We start from the raw sequence: 24,224 nt of genomic DNA, 5'->3' as shown, positions 1-24,224 counted from the left end.
AGCATGACGTCATGCTGTATCGCCTACTCCGCTCTGCTTTTGATTATATATATAGATCTATCTTATAACAGGCATATCTTGACAATGCTTGATTTATTTGTTAATTGGTTGGTGCCCGGGGTAGATTTCAAAAGCTGGTCATTTAAAGCATGCCTGTGTGACCAGAAATTCCCAAGCAGGGGTATATATGTACCTACCTAGGGGGTAATTAAGTGGGTTCCAGGGGGCACTTGGAAAGAATTCCCATTCTGCTAATAGAAGAAAAAAAGATTACAATAACTAACCAACTGCTAATAATTTATAATTGCGCAAGTTTGGTGACTTTGTTTAAATGAAGTAGTAACAGCATTAATGATAATGCTAAATAACATCAGAAGAGTTTGACAAGACCCAGATTGCAATATGTGCATCTCCTAAGATTTTGCAAGATAAAGATCGAGTCAAAAGTAAATTATGAAATTGAAATTACGCCAAAATGATTTAGATAAAAAGTCTCAATTATAAAAAAAGACATTTGCTTTCTTTAAAGATCAGTCAAGTGGCGAAATAAAAAAAGCAACAAATTGTGAACAAATTTTATATTTGAAATAAGTTACACATTGGTAAATATATGTTACATATTGAATAATAAAGACTTAGAAAGTCACGATTCATTACTCCAAGCAGCAATTATAAAAGCATGTTGTCATTTGTTTTAAGAGCAAAAAAAAAAATTAAAAATTAAAAACAAGCACAAAGTGTATAATAAAACAGCATTATCAGGTATAAAAATATATTGTACAAACTTTTGATGCTTATTTTCAAAATGTCTTCACATTTGAAAGTATAATTTGAAATCTGCTACGGGCTACAATAATTATTTGAAGCTACACACGCCTCAACTCACACACAGCTTGATATTCGACACACTCGTGTGTATCTGTGTGCATTTGGGTATAAAGAGCGCCCCGCATCCTTCACATAGTCTTCAAATACACATACACCAAAAAAAGAAAAGAAATGAATCATCAAATTGCGTATTAACCAAATCTTAAGGACAACATACAGACATTTCTGTCACAAGTTCTGTGACCTCTCCAAAGACGCCACCGTCCGTTGACGAGAGCCGTGGCTATAAAGTATGATAAACTGTTTATAGTGCTATACGTAGTTAATTATTAATACCAGAAAAACTGTGTGAAGTTGGAAAATCCCTGAATCTGTCCAGTTATTGCTCCGCAGGTGGAAATAAATACCCAAGAAGTTAGTGCACAACTTGAGAAAAGTCCAAACTGAATTCATCGCATTTCCAGCCAGATGTTGAAAGGAGGAGGGTTTCTGACGAGAAATATCCAGGGGCTCAATTCACTGAGAGGGCTCTCAAAAGTGAGCTGCGATGGGCTAAGCAGAGTCGAGGCATCACAGGGGTCCCTCTGGCTTGTTCTCTAAGCTGTACTCTCTGGTCCGCTGCATTTTCCAGCCAATAAATGCCAGGAGCGCAATGCCTACCGTCTTAAAGCCCACCTGCAGTCCTAGATACCTGCGACAAGCCATCACGATCATCATCAGTGCCACTTCTTTATTATTTGCCGACGCTAATTAGTGTAGCCTGCTTTCTGTTTTAGCGATATTTGACACAAATGTACCTTTCGTAATGCATTTGGGTCAAAAGAGAACATATTCTTACCTGTTTCTAAGGAGGTTGTTGTCATAGTAACCACATCCTTGCTTTTTCTCACAAGCAATTTTCCACCAGATACACGTGGAATCTATGGTCATCCCAAATAGAGCCGGAGCTGGCAGCCAGGCTGAGCAAAAAAGACAGAAAAATTAATACTTTTGCTACAAATATCTAAACTATTCACTAAAATGCAAAATAGGCATAGATATTTTGCAATGTTATTCTTAGATTTAGGAACTGTAGCAGAGATTGGTTAATTGATTGCGCTCCTCACGCAGTAGCTATGTTTGTGTATCGCCAGAAGGGGGCGCTACAGTACTTACAATATAGCACTTACACAAAAAAAGTATGTTCATGGTTTTGGTATTTCACTTACTCAGAACCCTCAGAAGCAGAAACTGTACGCCGATTGCGAAGGACTTCTCTTCTGAAGGTACTGACCTGGAGATAAACACACAACGAGTAAGAGAAAATACAAAAAACTCTATCATAAGATTTCAATCCTGTAGTACACGCAGCTTTTAGGTGTTCGTATGTTGGTATTCATGTTTGTTTCTCACCTGAGCACCATCATGTAGATGGGGTTGTGTGTTAGGCTGGCTATAAATCCAGCCAGAGATATAAGGAGCATCACAGGCAGGAGATAGTGAGGGCAGCTGTTGGCACAAGGGCCAGGCTTGGCTGTGGCCACACCGGGAATACACTGACAGTTACTGTAACTCTGTGTGTGGAAGGATACTGGATATTACATGATTTTGCCCTTAGATCAAACATTCAGGCACCAAAAAACTTATTGAGCGAAAAACATTGTTAATTATTTCTAGCTGAGAAACACAAACAAATCTAAAGGTCTGCTTAAGTCACAGAGAGCAGTAAAATTGTTTTGAATTAAATCAAGTTAAATTAAAATGACTCAAACAATCAATTTATAATAAATGAATAATAAGCAATATAACTAAGTAAATAATTCTTCTTTTAAGAAAAAGTCTTTCCAATTTTTTATGTATTAAAATACACAATATGAAACAAATTTACCTGCCACAAGATAGAGTGACGTGAAAAACCACACAAGGTAAAAGGAAATCTGACCCAGACATCAACTAATAAAGGTTCACATGCAACAAGGACAAACATGTTTTGTTGCATAATAATAAAAGAAACCAATAATGCAATAATTAATTAATTGTGGTTTAACATTTATCCCTGCATTAGTGCTTACCTTCATCACAAACAAGTGATAGCCAAAGAGAGCAACTAACAACTTTCCTTGATGCAGCTAATACTAACACTTATAATGCTTGCCTTGTGCTCCATTGACTTCCAATGACACAGTGTCCTCGAATGCCTGCTTTGTTAAATTCAACAAGCAAGGGAGTCCAAGCCCAAGTCTATTCCTCACTATAATTACCTCCTGGTATGATATGTGCTGTGTCATATAGAATAATTCATCATCAGCTGCTGCTCCTGTGAGTCTCCTGCTAGGCAATTATACAGAAGCTTTAACACTCAAAAGTTGTTCCGGGTCCCCGAAGCACTTCCTCTAGAAAGTATTACTAATTAGGGACTGATTGGACTCAACCCATTGATCTCCAACAGACCATGACCGGTCATTTGCTCGGTGTCTCTAAAACGGCCGAGAGACTCGCGTTGAGCTGCTATCCAGTAATGAGCTAAATAAGGGTCTAGATGGACTGATCTATGCAGTGGCTCTGCTCCGGTTTGAGATAATGGTATGGAAATGTCATGACCGATTTATTTACCTGGACTCTGTATTGGCTGTTGGGATCCAAGGTGAAGTTTGTGCAGCCAGCATGGCAGGGCGAGATGTATTCAATGTTGTTTTCCCCACACACTGGGTTAAACGCGCTGCTGGGACAGGAGCAATTGGCACTACAGGACGGCTGAAGCCTGTTGAGAAGATTGACACAATCTGGCTTCTACTTGCAGAATAAAGAAACGTTTCATAAATTGGTCATCTTAAACACTATGGCATAGCTTACTGCTTTTTTGTTGCACAGAGCACTAAAAGATATTTTGGTTTAATATAAATGGAACTGGAGATGTCAAGCTTCACAATTACAAAACAAGCACTTATATGTTTTTATTAACTGAAAATATCAATATGAATATAAATTCAACTCACAGAATCAATGATCCAGTAACCTCTCACTATCAGTCAGTGATGAAAGTTTCATATCATTTATTGCATAGCGTTATTGTATGAAATATAGCACACAAGTGATAAGGACTACTTGTTTTTTGTCTCAATTTTTTAAATCTCTTTTTCATTCATTGTAATTTCATCGTAATAAATGACCGGTACAGTATTCATATTTCATCTTTTATGACAACATGAGCGCAAAGGAAACAATGAACTGTTCCTTTAACATCCAGACATGGTCGGGGTTCAGGATGTAGACCATTTCACTGAGTAAACTTTACATTGTGTGTAACTGTGTAAATGTTCTCGCACGATAATGACACAATAATAGTAGCACGTTCATAAAGTTCACGGCACATAATCAAGTCACTAGACTTCCCATTTGAACACACAGTGTTCTAGAGAAACGGATATTTCCTTTCCTCCCAGCTGGCACAGTAAAAGCGTTCGGTTATGAAGGACACGTGACGATCTGAACTCAGGCTCAGAGTACAAGAGCTATTCTGAATGATTGGTGCCTCATGCTGTTTCTCCCCTGTGTGCTCGCTCAACTAATTATACAGCCTTTCGCTGGAAGTTGATCTGGACCTAAAGATACAAACTTTCACTGGAACACAACGGTCTGAATCCAAACCCTGACAGAAGACAAAGAACAGGCTTACTGTAACTTAACAGTGTTTTTAGGATCTGCGAGAACCGGCTGTCTTTTACATATTTATAGACACTGCAATAAAGATCTCTTTATTTATTTTACTTTTTATGGCATCTATCTATCTATCTATCTATCTATCTATCTATCTATCTATCTATCTATCTATCTATCTATCTATCTATCAGAATGTTGTAAATAGCACAACTTTAAACAGACAGAAAATACTATTTTGTGGGAGATTAAAATATATATAATCAAACAAATTATATATGAATAAATCCATATATAAAAACCCAAGGATATAGGCAGTAATGAAAATATAATGTTTGGTGTGTGTGGAGATTTATGTCTCAGTGCAGGAGAAAAAAAAAAAAACATTTTGAGAAAACGTCCTTCAAGAATATGCAGTTATTGGAATCTATTGACAGAAACAGATAAAAGTGGCATAAAAATATATGCATTTATTTAGATGAAATATTTTTAAAAGTGCATTAAAGTGTAATATATGTATAATATACGGTATATGTATTTTGTGAATATTTTGAAAAATGCAAAATCTTATGCAAAGTGATTCTGTTCATCAAAGGAGGTACACTGTATCATTTTGGCAATGTAAGGTGCTTTGGAAGTATCAGCCAAACGCATAACTTTTGAACTGCCAAAAATGTTCTTATCACAATGCATTCAAGCAAGTCAGTTATGCTCAAGTTTCTCCAAAAAAACTGTCTGTGCAAACACTCTTCAATGGGTTTACTATTCAAACTAAAAATAATCTAAAAATATGGAAGCAATCAAACAAACAACACTCAGAGAACACTATGTTTTTTGGTTTTCTCACCTACCCAGACCCGACTTATTTATTTATTTAACTCTATCTAAGAGAAGTTTAACGTGCTGTTAAACTCACCCATTAACGCCGTAAACACCAGCAACATCTTGCGTGGGGCAGCCCATGAAGAAGAGGGGTATACAGCAGAAGATGGAGATGGTGAGCATTACAACAGAGAAGCGTGGAATGGCTCTGAACGACAACCCCCAACGTTTCATGATCAGACCCCCGAGCACCATCCCCACAGCGATGGACGGCAGGTTTAAAGCACCTGACAGAAAACAAAGATTTATTCACGGATAAGTGATCATCCTCAGCGTCAAAACGCTGGATCTATGCCAAGTACAATAATGTACACGTGAATGTCTGAAAACCGTACTCTGTACTATAACGTGTTCTATTCAATTATGTTGACTGACCAATGAGAAGGCTGCCGTAGGCCACAGAGGTGCTGTACTGCCGCTCAAGAAATTTGCTGAGGAAGGTGGCAAGTCCAGCGATAACGGAGGAGAAGCAGCATTGGGTCAGAACCAGCAGCATGAAGACAGGACTCAGCAGCAGCCTAACGAACATCTTAGGGAACACTGCAAAAGTACAAATCCAATTGAACCTTTTAGTAACACTTTAGCACAGGGACCAATTCTCACTATTAAATAGTCACGTATCAAGCTACCTATCATCAGCAAACTGGCTGTTTATTAGTACTTAAGCACATATACTGAATGACCATATTTCACACACTAACTAGATCCTACCCAGAACCTTAAAACAAACACATTAAAAAATAAAAGCAGATTGACCAAGTGAACAACTGTTTTGAAACAGGAAATCAGTTTCGCATTGAATACACTTGAATGAAGACATGATCACGCATAAACCAGCTGCTTACAAATCATGCCCTGGAGGCCAGTATATTCATAAGAACGAGTCAGATCCTGTTACATTAACAACCTGAGCATGATGTATGACTCAAGAGACAAGACACCGACAAACAGCACACGTACGTCTCGAAGGGCACAGAACATTATTTCTTAATTGTAGGTAAGGTTTAAATGGCTAGAACTACACAAATAAAGTGGCCTTACTATATTAATGCTAATAGGTAAGCCTCCTAATGAATCTATTAGAGTGGACTCACTTTTTAAGAAATCCAGCATGGGGCCCTCTGTCTTCTTGGGGTCTTCTTTTACGATGTCACCTTGCATTTCAAAAGGCTGCAAAAAAAGATTTTCAAATTGGTCTGTTGGTTTGTTTTGTAAAAAAGACTTTTTACAGTAATGAATTATTCATCTGCTTACATTACGGAAGCAAGAAAAGTTTTGCCACTTATTCAACCACTATTTTTACATTTTCTTAAAAGGAGATGGCATATGGTGATGAGATTTCAGGACTAGAACAGCCTCAGCTTCTCAGTGCGAATGTAGAAGTATTTCCAACTGCACGTCAGATTCAAAAAACATGGTGTACTAGTTTCACGCTGTCAAACACACAGATTATCTAAGATGATCTTGACAGAATGGCAGCTAGCTGTATTATTGGGATTACTCCATAACTGTCAGAATACAGCAGATAAGAAATATTCACAATAACCAGCAGTAATTATTAAGCTCATGTTAGAAAAGAGCAAAATAAAAGTTTATCAAATTTGAACACACAAACATTATTAAATTTAATAAATGTTTATTTAGCACCAAATCAACTTGTATTTTAAAATATCAAATTAATTAATTTTAAAATGTAATAATTATTCAGATTCAATATTTTTGATCAAATGTCTCGTATGCTCACTTGCTATTGATACAAAAACTTCTCTAAGTAAGGGGAAAGAGAAGTAAGGGATTGAGGTGAGAGCAAGACCTCCAGATGTGATGAGCAGACCCATCCACCACGCACCTACCCATCGAGGGTCAGCAGGGGTCAACTGCAACGCCTTCTCTAGATGACAGAAACTGCATAATATGTAACACCGCATCCGTCTGCACTGAACAATACATGAAGAAAAGGAATCATTTCTTGTGACTTAAAAGGTAAACAAACCTGAGCTGGCTCTATCCACATCCACATAAATCCGCAAAACCACAGAGCCCAGGAGGTATCCAAAGGACGGCCCAACCACTGACACAGCAAAGAGAATAGCTGCAGCACACAACAACAGAAACCTCACTAATCTTTACAGTTCTTTAAAGTTCAAATAACATTATGACAAAAACATGACAAAAATGTACCAATATAGAGAGCGGAATTCCCAACTCCTGCAAAGTCATCGATGTAAGATATTCCATAAGGCTGGATGGGGACTGAACCGATTCCGAACAGCAGCTGGGCTGTAGCCATTAACACCCAAAATTTACTGGTGTCCACAAGCTTCCGGGAATCCTCCTGACCACAAGCCTCAGCACCCGTTGCATTCGCATGCAAATAACACATGTCCTGTTTGCTCGCTGTTTGATTGAGACAAAGAAATACACCGTATTTATCCTAACCACCAGTTCACATCATACATCCAAATATCTGCGTACTTTTACTGGAATGATGAAAACCAAACATTCTGCATTTTAAGTGTGAACTTGAAGGGTAAAGGAGCTCCTGATGTTTAACTGTTCATCATTTAATGGAGTTAACTGTACTGTCCAAATTGCTCTTATCTAATGCTATCAAATGATTAATCGTGAGTAATCAGATCTACAATAAAAGTTTGTGTTTAATATATGTGTGAACGGTGTACAAATACACACACGTATGTATCAATCTGTATATCTGTATATGCAAAATGTTAAGTATATATAATAAATACATTTATATATTGTATAAATTATGAATAGAAATATATTAGTAGTGTCAAGTGATTAATCACAATTAATCGCATCCGTAAGTTTTTGTTTACATAATATATGTGCGTACTGTTATGCATATATAAATACATACACATACATATATATATTCTGAAAATATTTACATGCATAAAAGAAAAAAAAAAGTGAGCTATGGTCTAATGTAAGTGACTGCATTATCTCATTTAAGCTTTGCATAGTATTACAATGTGTATGGCCAAATAACAGCATCTACAGGAAGGAGCAGGGGAAGTGACAGAATGACGCAAAAATAAAAGGTCTAAGGAAGTGAAGGAAGATAACAGTTATCTCTTGGAGTAAATTCCAACTGATTTTCTCTTCAGAGAGAATTCAGTCAGCTTTATCTTAACAGTATCTCCCTCTCACTTTGTGCCTTTTTCTTTCAATCCACTCCCTTTTCAACTTCGATCTATTTACTTCTTCATGCTTTTTTCTCAAACTAATGCTAAACCCTGTCTAAGAAGGGAGACTAGGGTCAAAATGGAGTCTGCCTACCCTGTTATGTCTAAGCTGATGTTTATCATCCAGCTGTGTTTTTTTAGATCCCCTCTTTGTTGTGTCTGGTTTTCTTCAAAGTGTCCTGAGCCTTTTTAAATGAATATGGTGATATTATCATTCTGATGAGCTTAGAGTCTAAGATCCTTTACTCTGGGGCATGAAACAATATTAACGTTCAGAAAAAAAAAACAAAAGACAGAAAATGAGGAGGAAAAGAACGCGGGGCTCATTCCAAGAGATGTGTAAGATTTCCAAATACATTCACATTCATTGGTTTCGTATGGTTCTGTTGAGATGAACAGAGGTGCTGATGGCTAGAACGACACTTACCATGCAGGACGGAGTCAAAGTTGTAGGGCTGAGAGAGGAAGTGAGGTAGAGCTAAGATCATGGCACTGATGGACATTAGCAGGCCACCCAGTCCAATGAATCGAGGTCGGTGAACTCGACTACCCATGTAACTAACGAACACTATAAGCAATGTGTTCCCTACCTATTAAAAGAAGAAAGAAAAACAAGTCACATACATTTCTTATTACATGTATACACTTAATACACCGCTTCCAGCCACTTCCTTGTTGACCTGCATATTATATACTGTAGTCGTCCACATATGTTGTGAATGGCTCTCTCCATGTTCGTCACTAATCACGCAAAGCCAGGAAAAAGGGTTTATTACATTCAAATTATAGACATTTTTACCGGAGGCCTTTATTCATCCCCTAGAGCCATGCGATTGGAGTTTTATTACATATGCGCATATTTTATGTCATTCTGTACTTTTACAAAAAGCAGCCGCTTACCCTCATTGTAAGACTTGGAAGGGCCAGGACAATTTTGTATATAACTCCAATTAAAAAAAAATCATATACAGCTAGGATGCTTTGAGGGCGAGCATTGTGACTGAACTATTCCTTTAAGCAAGCCACAGATGATGCACACTGATGCTTGTGATGTGACCAGTACCTCGTGGAGGGAAGAGATGGTTCCTGAGGAGAGGCTGTCCAGGCCGTAGCGTCTCTCGATTGTGGTGATGGTGCTCTTGAAGTAAGAGCTATACAAGAGCTGAGTGAGCTGGAGCAGGCCATGACAGAACACAAAGAACTACAGGAGAGCAACAAAGTGTTACGATTACAGTGTATCAATTATAAATTTCAAGCATACCAAACATTTTCATATGATTAAAGGAACTTGATGAGTTAAAAACACATCACATTTGGAGCTGAACAGCAAATAAAATTAGAGCTGCCTTCCAAATCTCTACAGACTTTGGGACTTTGATCTTCGCTGTCTCACCTCAGCACATGAAGGTTAGCCACACAGATTTCACAATATATCTAAATTCACTTCTGTTTGGTAATCGCAAAAAAAAGGCAATACAGTTTAAAACAAAACCGTAGAGCTCTTAAAAACACCTTCAAGATTTACACAGTTGTCTTAATCCGGCTATTAAAAGCAGCCATCGCCCCAAAAGCTCTTTATTGTGCAAATAAGTGATAAAACAAAGACAGTTCATGAAATGGAAAATTAGAGGCAGGAGTGTTTCTGCTTTCCAGTAGTATGTGACACTTTTATTACTTGATCTTTTTTTCATGCCATTAAATTTGTTTTAATCAAATCAAAACGTCAACTCAAACTTCCTGTGAAAACAATATTTCTCTAACCCTTTAGTCCAGTGGTTCCCAATTACATTCCTGGGGCAGCCACAACACTGCACATTTTGCATGTTTTTGGTTAAGGAGACATGTAAAATTTGCAGTGTTGGGGTGGCTCCAGGAACATGGTTGGGAACCACTAATTTACACCAATTAAACCCCACCCTTTTACAATTTATTGCAACCTCAAATCATATTTGCTGCATTTTTAGCGCAACATTCACATTTCAAAATCCAACCAACAACCTTTTATTTGATAATCAAAATCTGGTAGAAAAAGGTTTTATCGCAAGTTGCTTAAGTACCTATAAGGTGTGGCCAGGGGCAGAGTTAGGGGTGGAGCCAAGTGGACATCAGCCTCTTTAAAGAAACCTTAAAGGGTTTGCTCACCCAAAAACGTAAATTCTGTTATTAATTACTCACCGTCATGTTGTTCCAAACTCGTAAAACCTTTGTTCATCTACAGGACACAAATTAAGATATTTTTGATCAAATCTGAGCGCTCTCTTACCCTGAGCAGACAGCAATGCAACTGCAATGCTCCCAGGTCCCAAAATGTAGCAGACGCATCATAAAATAGTACATGTGATATAAGTGATTAACGTAATAAGGGTTGTTTACTTTCAGTAAAAAGGGTGTGCATGCTAAACATAAATAACGCTGATTATGTCGATTATGTTCCTGGGTACTCTGCAAAGTGGCGGAAGATGCTAACTCAGAGACAAGAATTGTTGAATAAATCATGTTATCATTGTTTTCTTTGTGCACAAAAGGTATTACGGTTGAACCACTTTTTTACCAGTGTCCTTGCTACGTTTCTAAACCTGGGATCATTGCAGTTGTATTGCTGTCTACTGAGGGTCAGAGAGCTCTCAGAGTTTATCAGAAATATCTTAATTTCTGTCCTGAAGCAGAACTAAGGTCTTATGGGTTTTGAGCGACAAAAGGGTGAGTAATTAATGACAGAATTTTTATTTTTGGGTGAATTAACTCTTTCAGATTACTAGTTATGAAACTACATAACGGAACTTATGGAGCTCAATTTAAAAGTATCATTCTGTCCCATGTGGCACCAACTGGAAGTGTAACCTCTATATCCGTCATAACCCTAACAAACTAATCTAAACAATCTTCTAATCTTTTACTTTATTTATTTGTTTTTGCGCAGTACACTACAGTTCCTGTCCGCACATAGTATCTATATTTAAAATAAAACACACATTTATATAGGGACAAATCTAAATTTTTATTGCTGAAATACGTGCAGTGTTAATTAATAATTCAAATGTTTTAAAAAATCCTAGAATCACCGAAGACTCTTAAACTTAGAATTCCTTGGTTTTTTTTGGAGATGCAAACTATATATAACACAGCATAAAAAGGGCTGAAGCAGAGAGATAGTCATGTTTACTTGTTGTACTGGTTGGCAAATGCACTGATAGTAATGTTTGTCTAGAGAGTTAGCAGCGTTTGTTCACCTCTGTCCAGAGAGGCTCTTGGTGATAAGCCAGAAACGCAGTGAAGATAAAAGCTCATAAATTGGAACGTTTCCCTGTTTGTGTACGAGAGCAGCTGCTCCCATATGATATAATGCTTTTTTTTTTGGTGCCCAAGACGTCATGAACGCAAGCAGAGGAACGTTTGCAGAGGTCTCAGAGGCATGAAGCAATCTGATGGGGCATGTAGAGATCTGGACTGGATTTCCTAAACAAACACAAGACATAAATCCCTCTCCTTCACTCCTCAGCTCTCAACCGTTGCAGGCCAAAGCACTATGGTTTCCGACGGCTTCTAGAACAGCTAATGCACCCATTAAATCTTCAGCTTTATGGTTTGTTAACACGCATAATGGCTGCTTTTGACACAGTTGCCACGATTTCTTTCTTGTTTTCCAGCGAACGGCCTTTTAATTATGAAAATATGTTGATAGGCTGTGCCCACTCAAGCAGTCCAACCAAATGCCTTTGTTAGACATTTGAATGGCAGCTCTGTGCCTCTTTCTGCCCCGGTGCCAGTTCCACATTCGGTTCAGCTCGAATTATTCGACACGCTTTAGCCAGGTCTGGAACCTTTCACGTATAATGTTACAGGGAAGCTCAAGCAGATTGCTCTTTTTATTGTTTTCTCAAGACCCTCTGATAAACTAACACTATGAGCAATCCGTCTCTGGAGGCCATTACTCAAGAAGTGCCCCTGAGGTACAGTAGATGTACTGTGATCCGGCCATGTTATTGTATCGCTGGATGATAGGTCTTAACAAAAGTGCAAGCAATAGCATATTCACCGAATAACTTGACACGTTCCTACGCAAATTACAGCTGGCAGGTTCATCGGTGTGTAATTCTCCACAAGCAGTCGTAAATCTTTTGCAGAGCTGGCACGCATTTGATCACTCACTGTGTCGTCAATGACTATTATAAAGTAGCCTTGGGTAAGCGCAAAGCATGCTGAAATATTTGTTTTGTATTGAAGCAATGTGCGAACTGTGTTTGGAATTTTGGAGGAATAATTCAAATATAAAACAATCCTGCCTTATGGGAGAGAAAAGTATTGTCAGACATTTGTCGTACTGTTACCTCAAGCATTTAAGCCCTGGCAGGCTGCTTTATGCGTTCTAGGAAATCAGGGGGAAAATAAAAAAAATCAAAAGGATTTTCATAGAGGCATCAGCTTTTCATTTACGCTTTATCACATTGGTTCTCTGCCGCTTTTTCCAACACAATATCTGCATATTTATTTTGTATTGTGTATAATATTGTGTATAAGTATAATAAGTTGCTTGTTAAAAAAAAAAAAAAAAAAAAAAGATTATTAACAGAAACTGGGTCAGTATATATATATAAAATTTATTTAATGAGAAAAAAAGTTTTTTTATTATTAGGCAATTATTATTATTATTATTATTATTATTATTATTATTATTATTAAAAAAGTATTCACCCTCATGTTAAACTTGTATGTGTTTCTTTCTTATGTTGAACATATATATATATATATATATATATATATATATATATATATATATATATATATATATATATATATATATATATAAAAAAAGATTTTAAAGAATGCTGATGGTCCCTATTTACTTCTATAGCATTTCTTTCCCTAATGTGGAAGTCAGCGGGGAGCAATAACAAAATATCTTGTGTTTAACAAAAGAAAGAAGTTTGGAACGACATAAACAATCATATCTATTCCTTCAAGTTAAGAAGCAAAATGTATGATCGTTTTGTTATTACATTTGACTGCATTACATTATTGAACTGTAATTAATTCAAACTTCTCTATTCAAGAAACTAGGAAATGGCTCGTCTATTCCTGAAACAAAAAGAGCAAGATGACCGATGAGTGAACTTAATTATGTTCCGTTTTGGGATTTTAAAAGAATGTCATTAGTTTTGATTCAGCAGAGCATTTTAACGATGTTTGAAATGCATTGCCATCATAGAGCCAGTGGTGAAGGATTCGATGAACGTGCTGAAAAGCTAGTTCCTGTCATCTGTCCAGACCTGGTTTTCACCCCCTCCTCAGCAGCTATTGTGCTGCATGAAGAGTCCTGCTGAGTAAAGAGAATCAGGGGAAAAAGTGACTTTGAAGTTTGATGTTTCACATGCATCTCTGCACGTGTTACAGGAGCCATTAAGCAGACATTTTTGGATTTCCTCAGGATATAAAGCTTAAACAGTCATCCCAATGTTCCGATCATTTTTGCCCATCCTGTGCACCGCAGAAACAACACGACATTCAGACGCTGTTTCACTTTGGGTTGAAACGAGCACAACCCATTCACATATTCCAGTCATTTTACAAGAAAGCATTCAGTGATGACAAGCACCATTTAATAATGAATATATATAATTATATCTCTTAAGTCCGGGTTTTAGAAAACAATAAACTTGCCATCTAATCTGTGTCTGCATTCACAGATTTTCACATTGAACGGCTTCAAAGAAAATCTTGCAAATGGAACATTAAAAAAGTTAGAGGTTGTCAGCAACGATTCGCTGAAATCAAGTGAAAAAATCTGGAGGAGCTGGTCCGCCCTAATGCAACACAGATCCGTAAACGAACAGTAAACGAACCTTTGCGTTGTGCGTACTGCCAAGGGCAAACCGGATGATAGTAGAATAAACAGAAAAATCAGGATCGATGTGACAGCCTTATTTAATATTTTACGTATTGCAAAAACTGCAATCTTACAATGACCTGTAGCCCAAATAAACACCGATTTCTAACGTCAAGCTCAACAGAAACTGTTCTTTTAAAATCCATCTTGCATTTAAATTAAATTTGTTTTTGTTATGCAAAAGATAAATAAAAGTTTAAAAAAAGAGCTAAATAGTCAAAATATTTGAAGGCGAAACAATAAAAGTGCATGTCATATATCATCATTAGCTGTCGGTTCAAATGAGTTTGAATCTAAAAAGGGGGTTAAGGATAGGAAACGCAGGTCAAGTACACCGAACAGCATGTTCTGCATGTTTCAATACACCGTTCGTCACCGCTGCCTGACTCACCCAGACTAACAAAATACACGTATGCAAAACCTGTCTGTTTCACGTGCTATGCCTCATTGGTCACACAGACGCAATCCATTTAGACATACCTGTAAAATCTCACACCCTTATTGCAAAAATATAAAGATCTTGGAGAGTGGATGAAGCTTGTACTCTCACAAGCTTAAAATAAATGTCCACAGCAACAGCTAGGTCCTAATAAGGGGGCAAAAAGGAATTCCATAGAATGGAGTAAGGAAAACTACGCAGACACTTCTGCATCTGTCAAACCGTCTAATGTAATTCTAAACAACAATCTTTGTTGGAACCGTTTCTGCTTAAGGTCGTTGCGACGTGCCAACAGTTTTCACAAATACACAAAACAGATCTGAAGTAGGTGCGAAACACTTAGGCAAGCAAATTTTCTTCTCGTATGATATGACCAACAACCTTTAGGCTGGTTCGTCAGAGGTGATTCGCAGAGAGTTCTTTTAGGTGGAGGAATGAGCAGCTATGAGTCTGAAGGATTTATGCAACTCCAGACAAACCGAATTTGGAGTTTTCTGTAATGCCCGATTGCAAAGTCAACCGATCGCTGGGAATCTGAAGTGCAACATGCAAACAATAGGTATGTTTACATGTACTGATTTTCTATTTCAGATTCCGCAGTCTGGTTCATATTTTCGTTTACATGGGCATTACATGTGTATTCTTCACGATGCTGGAGCTACCACGAGAATAACTCTTATTTTTATGTATATCAAGAGTTCTTTATAAGCAATACTCAGTAAAATCAATCAATAAGATGTAAATAAAGATACGCACATTTGTACGTAGCGAACCGTATGCGAACAGGTCATTTATTATAGGGCTCTTTTAAACACGCATATCATGCAGGCGTGCAAGGAATGTGCGAATCTGATAGTATTCAAGAATTTACATGCATAGTTTTTTCTGTTGATTGGATTCTCTTAGGTCCACACCGCCCTCTTCAACTCAATCAAATGTTTAATTTAGATTCAGCTCAGTCGGGCTGATTTAGATGTTTACATGAAGGCTTTTCAGTCCTGCCGAGGCATCGGTCCAATTACTAATGAATCATTTGGGTTCGCGTAAACACAGTTGATGTCGGTCAAGATCTGCGCATCGTGGTAAAGGAAAAACAATATTCTGCTTTGGAAAACGACTAGATATCAATCACAAATAAATCCGCGATTCTCCGTCAAAGCCAAGATGAAATAGTTTCGACACCACAACAATCTGTGGTCAGGGAGATCGTCATCCAAACACTTTACAAACACAAAAAACATCATAATTAAACGTTGTAGGCTGCTCACAGAAGCATAGTTTCGACCTGACATACCTACATTCCACAGAAGAGTAAAACGTGAATGAATGCAGTTAACTAAGCATGGCTTCTGGCGGGCCATCTGATGTACAGTACTGGCCCCTGGGCCGAGGTCCTCATCCTAAACTGCCAATCCCTCCACAGCTGCTTCAAGATGACAGAAGTCTATCTGCACTGACAGTCTCAATCAGCGCAACCTGTTTCAGCTGTCAAACGCCTTGAATTAAACATTCAGGGCTTCAAACAAGAGGGGCTTTAGAAGCCACACAGAAAACGCACAGGCATGAAGTGAACCGTGAACCGTTTACTATATGCGCGATGCAGATGAGCAGAGGATACGGGATTGGAAAGAGCACAGCTTTATAACCGTGGAGATGGTGCACACGTTATAGTTAGGTTAAATACGTTGTTATATTTAATAATATACAGTTCATTTCTGAAGGACTGTGAACTAATAAAACACGAAGCTATATTGTAAGAACTCACGAGTGAGTGCTAAAGACAAAAGTTCAGGTTCCAAGTCCAAAGACAGTAAAAATCATGACAGCATAAATAATAATAATAATATAATGTACCTATAATGTAACGTCACTATCACCAGAGCAGCAAGTGCACTTTTTAAAGTGCCTAAAGAGTATAAAAATATGTAGAGAACAGCGTACTTCTACTAAATGACAGTGAACGAAAATAACAATATTGAACTTGAACCAATTAAATTAATATATTGAACTTAAAATGATTATTTTGCGAATATTGGATCATCGGTATAACCCAATAATATCCATCAATAGCCGTAAAACAATGATAATTTACCTTTATGTTACAAAACAACGCTGGCTTGGGTTTCTTTATGTCTTTGGCGTATATGTCCATGTTTTCCTACACAAGGTGAAGTTGGTTGTTAGGCTTGTTTCGACAAGGATGAACTAGACACGTTTCCACATCGGTGACCGTCTATGGGGGATTATATGGCCATTATCAGTGACGTCACGAGCCCCGCCCAGCGCTGGCAGACCCCGCCCACCGCTCCACGCGCGATTGTTTTGGTGACGGTTCGCTCTCCGCGTCGCTCCTTCTCTCCCTCGCGTCAGAAACGGACTTCATTTCCTCGTAACACACGGACGTGCCGTACACTCGGCGAGGAACCTGTGCAAACACGTATCATAATAACGCAGTGTAAATCATTTAACTGGATTGGGCTTGATAAGACCGGACAGCAGGAGTACTTTTGCTTTTCTGTTTGGAAGCATGGCGTTATTTCTCTGGTTTTATATCGGCAGGGGTGATATTTCACACGGCTCGTCCTTACCCAAGTTTTAAACAACGTTATCTATTATCAAAATACATATTTTACAATTATATTTAAAATATGAAAGCGAGATGTGTAGATAAATACAGTTTAAATAACATCTGCAGAACTTGTATAATAAAGTTGTAGTTACTTTAAATCAGCTTTTCTTTTCTTTACATATTTTTGCGACTCAGCGTAAGCTTTTTTTTTTTTAACTAAAACATACAAAACTGCCCCCAATAATGGTATTAATAGGCTATAATATAACACTTAAACATTTGAAATATAAATCCTTATACTTCATTATCTGAATCCCAAATGACTGTTTGTTAAGGGAGCTATAAATCATTCAGTTCTGTCTTAAGGACTTGGTATTAATTATCACACACTAGCTGTTTTTGTGATTTTACAGTAGCAAATCTTAAATCTTTTCTAGCATTTTCAAATAAAGCCACAATGCATTACCGAATATTACAGGCAGGCACGTCACAGTTGTTGAAGCATGAGTTGTTTACGATGACACTCCAAAGCACAATTAAGGCTCGGGTATTTTTTGCTGTAGGCCGACTCGAAATAAAAAACTTGCGGTGTAATTATGACCAAACCAAAGTCCAGTACTCCCAGTCTAATGCCTGCTGGGTTAAACTGACATGACCGAAGCCCATGCGAGGGTGTCCGTTACTGCACTCCAGGGGCAAAGTCCTACAACCAGAAGAAAAGTGCTTTCTTTAATATTACCTTTACCTTTCAAATTTTCTAACGGCCCTCAAGTGTCCATTGTGCTAATGTCCTTGCGTGGTAGTCAAGTCAAGAGAAACCTTGGACATGAGTAAAGTTTGCTGAAGCGGCCGTAAATGTTACATCACAGCTACGTCTCGTTGAAATTCCTCGTTGTAACATTGTTCTTTTCTGACAGGTTTCCAAGAAGCTCTTGGACTGCCATTATGACAGAGCACTTTTCTTCAAGTAGTAGATTTCCCCAAAATGAAAAAAGGTTGTTATTCACTTATTACACTTTGTTCCAAACCTGTGACTTATTTCCTTCTGTGGAGCACAATAAAACAAAAGTCAGCGGTGGCCATGTTCAGCATTTTTCTAAATATCATATTTTGTGTTCTGCAGGAAGAAACAAAATAGCTCACCCAAAAATGAACGTTTCGTCATCAAGTGCTTAGCCTCAGGTTTTTCTAATCTTATAAGATACTCTAATGAAATCAGACATTTTTGTCTCCTGATTCGAAGTTACATGCTTCCAAAAAATATAAAAAATTCAATTTCAAAAAAATCAATTTCAACTCAAGTTTAATTCATGTTTTCTGAAGACACACTGCCACTTTAAATGAACCGATTTAATCGTGGTTCTGCAGCAGAGTGAGTTTATCACTCTTAAATATAGATCGTTTCAACACTTAACGTACTGGTTATCTGGTCAAGTTAATGGTTTAATGTAGGTGGCTGATTGAGAGCCTGTATAGGCTGACAATATTCTGTTATACATTTTCATTGTATAGATAATTTTAGAACAAATCAAGAATGTTTTCACTGACAAGTATGCACCGACAAGCATGTATGAAATATTTAATGTTTTTGTATGTGTTATTGTTATTAGAGTTGCTAGGCACCACCAAAAAGTACATGCAGACCCATTCGAGCAGCAGGGTAATGAGAAAGGATTATGGTTGTCATATGAACAGTTTACTACCGCTTCTGGACAGTGTTTCTCCTCCCTCCGTTCAAGAGAGGCCATCGAGGGGAGTCTCTACCCAAAATACCCATCTTGATAAAGTCATGTTGGCAAACGGAGAGCATTCATAAATAGTCACGTTTAGGCCCCGAGTACGTCAGATGCATGTCAGAGAGCATCAGAGCAGTAGAATGAAATGTTCGCATTTTTCAAAACTGGCTTTTGCTGTCAATAATATTAATAAATTAAATGAACAGCATCAAAAATGACAATACTAATATTTATATTTTTGACGAAAAGCATAACATTCATTTGTCAAAATTAAACATACACACACTTTACAAATACAGGTCAGAATAAAAGAACCTGTAAAACCTCATTTAAAGGATCGTGATAAAATATAAAGTTTTAAAATTAAGTTAATATTTTGAGAGCTGTGATACTTAATTAGCGTTGTTAAACTATTCTTGTTCTAAACATGCCTAACTTTTTTTACTCTGAATGGCATTTTAGTGTGTCTTCTGTATGTTATTACCATCATGTATTAATTATTGTTGCTCAAATAAAAAAATCTAAATGACAATGGTTGGGAAATATTTTGTTAAGAGTACATTACACTATTTATTAAATGATTTATTTTCAATGCTTGAAAACCATTTTCCTCATTGACCAATGAATACTGATCAACACAGTTAAATCAATCATATCCAATACGGCAAATCTAAGCTTGATCGTACTGGTCCGATGTGCAAGAACCAATGAAACGTGGGTTTGACTTGGATCTCTTGTATGATTTTTTTATGAACATTTTTTTGGGAGAAAGGGAAATCTGTCAGCTTTCATAAAAAAAATAAATAATCATGAAAAGTGTTTCAAAAATGAATGGAAACCTTGAGATTGGAGTGACACGAAGGGGTGTAAATAACGTATTTTTGATTTTTCATTCAACAACGGAGACAGTCATTGCAGCGTAATTGCAGAGCTCCCTTAACATGAATTTCTACACCAGCAATAACACTGACATTGGCATCATAGGATAAAGTATAGGAATTTTAGAACAGGCATTCAAGTGGTCACCTACTTAAAGCACAGTTAATCATTTTTTAAAAAGCTTATTGTAAGACAGTACCTGAACAAAGGGATAACACTCCCCACGGTGCCTTCTTTTGAAATCTCACCATGGAAAAAGAAAGGAGTGGTTATGAAAATACGGGTCAGTTACACAAGATACATTCATTTCTTTTTAAGAAACATTATCTAACCTTTTATATTGCTGCATTTACATGTGGAGTAAACGGAGAGCAGGTCAGTGAGTAACGTGTGAGCATAGTGTGCTTGACGGCTTGTATAGACGTAGATAGGTGTGAACGCGTTCATAGACGTTTAAGACACATTTGTTAAAATATAATGCCATTAGCAAAGAATAAACTGTACATTACGCAGAAGAAAGCATGTCAGAACCAGGGAAAGAGAAACAGTAGCTCTGAATAGAGTGATAACTCAGGTCTAAGCATATTCAGCATTAAAAAAAAGACTTTCCGTTACATTAAATGGAAAACTTGGTTTAATCCTGTTTGTGGGTGAAACAAATCAACAGATGTTTTTTTTTCTTTGCATGACATCAAAAACAAGTAATATAGCTTTAGATATGCTAATATTCTTTGCAATTCTATATAGAAATTGTAATTTTATATTTAAATGCCACCAGAAATGCAGTGGGAAAAAAACTTGCCAAATTACAGTAAATAAAAATAAATCTGAAATGCATGAATCTGTCAGCACACAAATTACTGATAGCCTTTTGGCTGCTCTCTCAAGATTTGCATGTTATTACGTATTAAAAGCATGACTCTTTGACACCGGAGTAGGGGGAACCATTTAGAATAGTTTAGCTTTAAACGCTAAAAAATGATGCTTGTATAAGTATTAATGAGGGGAGAAAAAGTTTGCATATAGGTTAAAATCATCCTCCAGACTAAATTATGCATTAAAAGGCAACAAAGACCAACGCTAAAACTGAGATCCCATTTTATTTAGAGGCCTCGTTTAATTGATAGGTATGAATTCAGTTTACACATAACCCTTTAAAAAAAGTCAACATGCAGTGATCACAAGGATAGAAAGAAGAGCCTATAGATGGAGAACAAAGGATTTGAAAATGGTGTCTAGGCAGTACACTTCAAATATTCACAGTGACTCATGTTTCTTTTCTTGTCCATGTATTCATACGGATTTAAACATACAAGGAAGGCATTGTTCTGACACAGAACAGTCACACATCAAAAGCTTGAGGAATAAAAAAACAAAAAAAAACCCTGTACCAAAGTCCAGTTTGCCTTGCGGGATCCCAACATGCTGCTTCAAACCTCCATGATCGCCTCATAATTTAAGGAGGTAAAGCTGTAGGGCTCCATCATCTTTAGTCCCAAAACAAAAACAAAAAAAACCTGGTCTTTTTCGGAATCTAGTTTACGTACCAATTGCCGCGCCCAGGATGAGCCATTTTTTCTGCACATTTAATGCAGCGGAGACCTCTTCTCTCTTTCTAACACAAATAAATGCAAGAACATATGCAGTGGAGATGAAGCTCCTCTCACTGAAGTCTTTGAAAATCTATGTACAGATTACTCCGAGCAATATTTAAAATGTCCAAAAGAAAATTGCTAGACCTTGAGGTCGGTTTCTTGTCATTTCTATAATTACGAAGAAGAAGGAAAAAAAGCTTTTCGGTGAAACAAAGAGAACAGCAGCTTCCTGCGGACACCCAAAATACCAGCATTCCAAGCAAGTGTGGATGATACTCGTGAGAGTCAGAATTAGTCCTCGATATTCACGCAGCTGTGATACACAAGAGATACTGACCTCCGATCCAAGCCACATTTCGTATCGCATGAAACAAAGCACTTTACAAAAATGGATAGTTTTCTCATGAAGTAAGGCACCGCATTAACTTTCGCCCTCTGGAATAGTGCTGTTCGACGACTCGGCTGCTTTGAGCAAGTTTAGACATAGGCCCCCAAAGCTGCGTGGAACTCAGTGAGGCACTGGACGAGCTGCTGGAATTTTGGTCTCTCCTCCGGATCCAGGGCCCAGCAACATGCCATCACTGCGAATCTGAAACGGAGAACATCTTCGCATCAACAAAACCAGATCAGTGACCGATGCGGCCCTAGTAAGATTGATTAAAGGAGATAAAGCTGGTCTGACGAGACCCATTGGTCTTGATTACACTTGATAGCAGCAACCATCGACAACAGAAAGCTGAGATGGCCTTATCGCTCGCTTTCCAGCGCGCAGGGCAAGCTGCAGAACGCATTCATCGCTTATTCACTGGAGGGAAAGTGATCCGATGCTGATTAGCTTTTCCTGCGTTCTCTAAACTGTGTTCCGGCGAGTGCGCGTGAGACAATAAATCTCGCTGTGTTTGGGTCACTGACGCGGTCAACAGCGCTCGTTGCTTTGTAATTCCTGGCTGGTTCGGTCACCGGGCTCCGGTTCCCTGGCTATTGCAGGATGCCGATAAGATTCAGATTTTTTGCCGACTTCTCGTATTGGAATGAAACCGTCCATTAAATTTTCTAAAATGTTCCTTTAGAAATGAATCAAGATTTGAGCTGCTGTTACTGATACTTTGGGAGCGCCGCCGGTCACTCGGTAAGCATGCAATAGTTTATTTACTTTGCGAAATTAACTCTGCACCTAAAATAAATATTTATTCTGAAATTGATTTAAATACAAAAAGTTAAATCGAACTCACAGTTCATCTGGGCAGTTGATGGGTTGTGCTATTCTGTAGCCGTCCTTCAGATAGGCGGCCATCTCGAAGGGGTCGATGTCAACGTAAGGAGTCTGTCCCAAGGTCATCAGTTCCCACAGAGTAACCCCAAAAGCCCACTGTAAGGAAGCAACACACAAGAGCTCAGAGCAGGCTGAGTGATGCACAATAACTGAGACAGAAAGATGATCCCTCCCTTTCGACAGCTGATGAGATCACTTGAGCCAGACATTATTTAGTAAACAAGCAGATAGTGTTTACAGATACAGAAATATATTGCTATTACAGTCTTCACATAAGACATATGGCAAGCTTCTTGGAGAGTTTGATTGGGGAAAAAACGTCAGAACATAAGAATAAGATGCATTTTAAAATACTGTTTTAAAGATTCAAGTTCATAAATTTAAGAACAATTTGTTAGAGCTATTTATAGAATTAAAAAAAACTAACATTTCAAAATATAATCCTCATGTAGTAAAAAAAAAAACAAAACTTGATTTTATTTTGTTTTTTATCATTAGCCATTTATTTTTACATTAAATTATATTTATTAACATAAAACTGGTCAAATTAATTATTGGCTTATCTGCGTCAGTCAGAATTGTAAATATCAGTGCATTTCTTAAAACAATTTAAAATGAAGAATCGTGTAACTGCGAAAAAACATAAATATGAGACTATTTCCAAAAGAGAAAAAAAACGGCTTTATCTGTTTGAGCCACGAGGTCCCCGTTAGGCCGTTTTAGGGCCACTGGAAGTATTCTGGAAACAAAGCATTCCAGTAACACAAAAGAAGGAAATGTGGATTTTTTCCATTGATTTTGGACACAATCACAGCTTGTTCACTGAGACATTTAAGACGCTTCAAATCTAATAAATAAGCAGCCATGCCCATTTAACATGCGTAAAGATGTTTGTTCTACATCATTAGCTATAAAACAAACTGAAGTGCAAATTAGTGTAATTACAGCTCTTGTTATAAATAATGTTCAAGTCAATCAAGTTGATTAGGTGTCAGTTGATAACCTTGGAAATAAAAGCAACGCGGCTATAAAAAGCCACATTACTTTCAATGCAAAAGTGACATTTTAAACGGTTCTGTGTGTTTGCCCTTCAGGGAGATGTGTTGGTAAATGCTAAACGGTAAAAGCAGTACTGTTTGCGCTTGAGGGCAACGCACGCTTGACGGCAGAACGCATTTGAAATGAATCCTCCCTATTCATTAAAAGACAATCATGCTCCTTTTTTCTTTCTAGACATTAAAAACAGACAGGCTTCTTAACATATAAAAGGATGTTGCCATCCGCACTTAATGTG

At 37.6% G+C, this 24,224-nt stretch overlaps 2 protein-coding genes across 5 annotated transcripts in view; both read right to left on the bottom strand.

Annotated features, from left to right (window-relative positions):
* Nucleotides 1-561: 561 nt before the first annotated feature.
* slco2a1 (solute carrier organic anion transporter family, member 2A1) lies at nt 562-17,125 on the bottom strand. Of its 2 annotated transcripts, none has more exons than XM_043241313.1 (14): nt 16,971-17,125; nt 9,619-9,756; nt 8,983-9,145; nt 7,528-7,743; nt 7,340-7,438; nt 7,200-7,237; nt 6,441-6,516; nt 5,722-5,886; nt 5,381-5,573; nt 3,421-3,568; nt 2,221-2,381; nt 2,037-2,101; nt 1,667-1,787; nt 562-1,519 (listed from the first exon to the last, which is right to left on the bottom strand). In XM_043241313.1, exons 1-14 carry the CDS (start codon nt 17,028-17,030, stop codon nt 1,399-1,401), a joined length of 1,764 nt encoding a protein of 587 aa, XP_043097248.1. In that variant the 5' UTR covers nt 17,031-17,125; the 3' UTR covers nt 562-1,398. The 2 variants fall into 2 exon arrangements, with proteins under 2 accessions (XP_043097248.1, XP_043097250.1); XM_043241315.1 differs by lacking the exon at nt 16,971-17,125 and adding an exon at nt 12,884-13,069.
* Nucleotides 17,126-20,673: 3,548 nt separating this feature from the next.
* ryk (receptor like tyrosine kinase) overlaps nt 20,674-24,224 on the bottom strand; it is a 39,557-nt gene continuing 36,006 nt past the window's right edge. For all 3 annotated transcript variants that reach the window (XM_043242408.1, XM_043242406.1, XM_043242407.1), the window contains 2 exons: nt 22,890-23,026; nt 20,674-22,246 (listed from right to left, as the gene is read on the bottom strand). In XM_043242408.1, the coding sequence (XP_043098343.1) occupies nt 22,135-22,246; nt 22,890-23,026 (249 nt within the window). In that variant the 3' untranslated portion in view covers nt 20,674-22,134. The remainder of the gene's footprint in view (nt 22,247-22,889; nt 23,027-24,224) is intronic.

Source organism: Puntigrus tetrazona, chromosome 6 (assembly GCF_018831695.1).
Source record: "Puntigrus tetrazona isolate hp1 chromosome 6, ASM1883169v1, whole genome shotgun sequence".
Lineage (NCBI taxonomy): Eukaryota > Metazoa > Chordata > Actinopteri > Cypriniformes > Cyprinidae > Puntigrus > Puntigrus tetrazona.
Note: the sequence above shows the minus strand (reverse complement) of the source record. Positions and strands in the feature narration are given on the sequence as shown.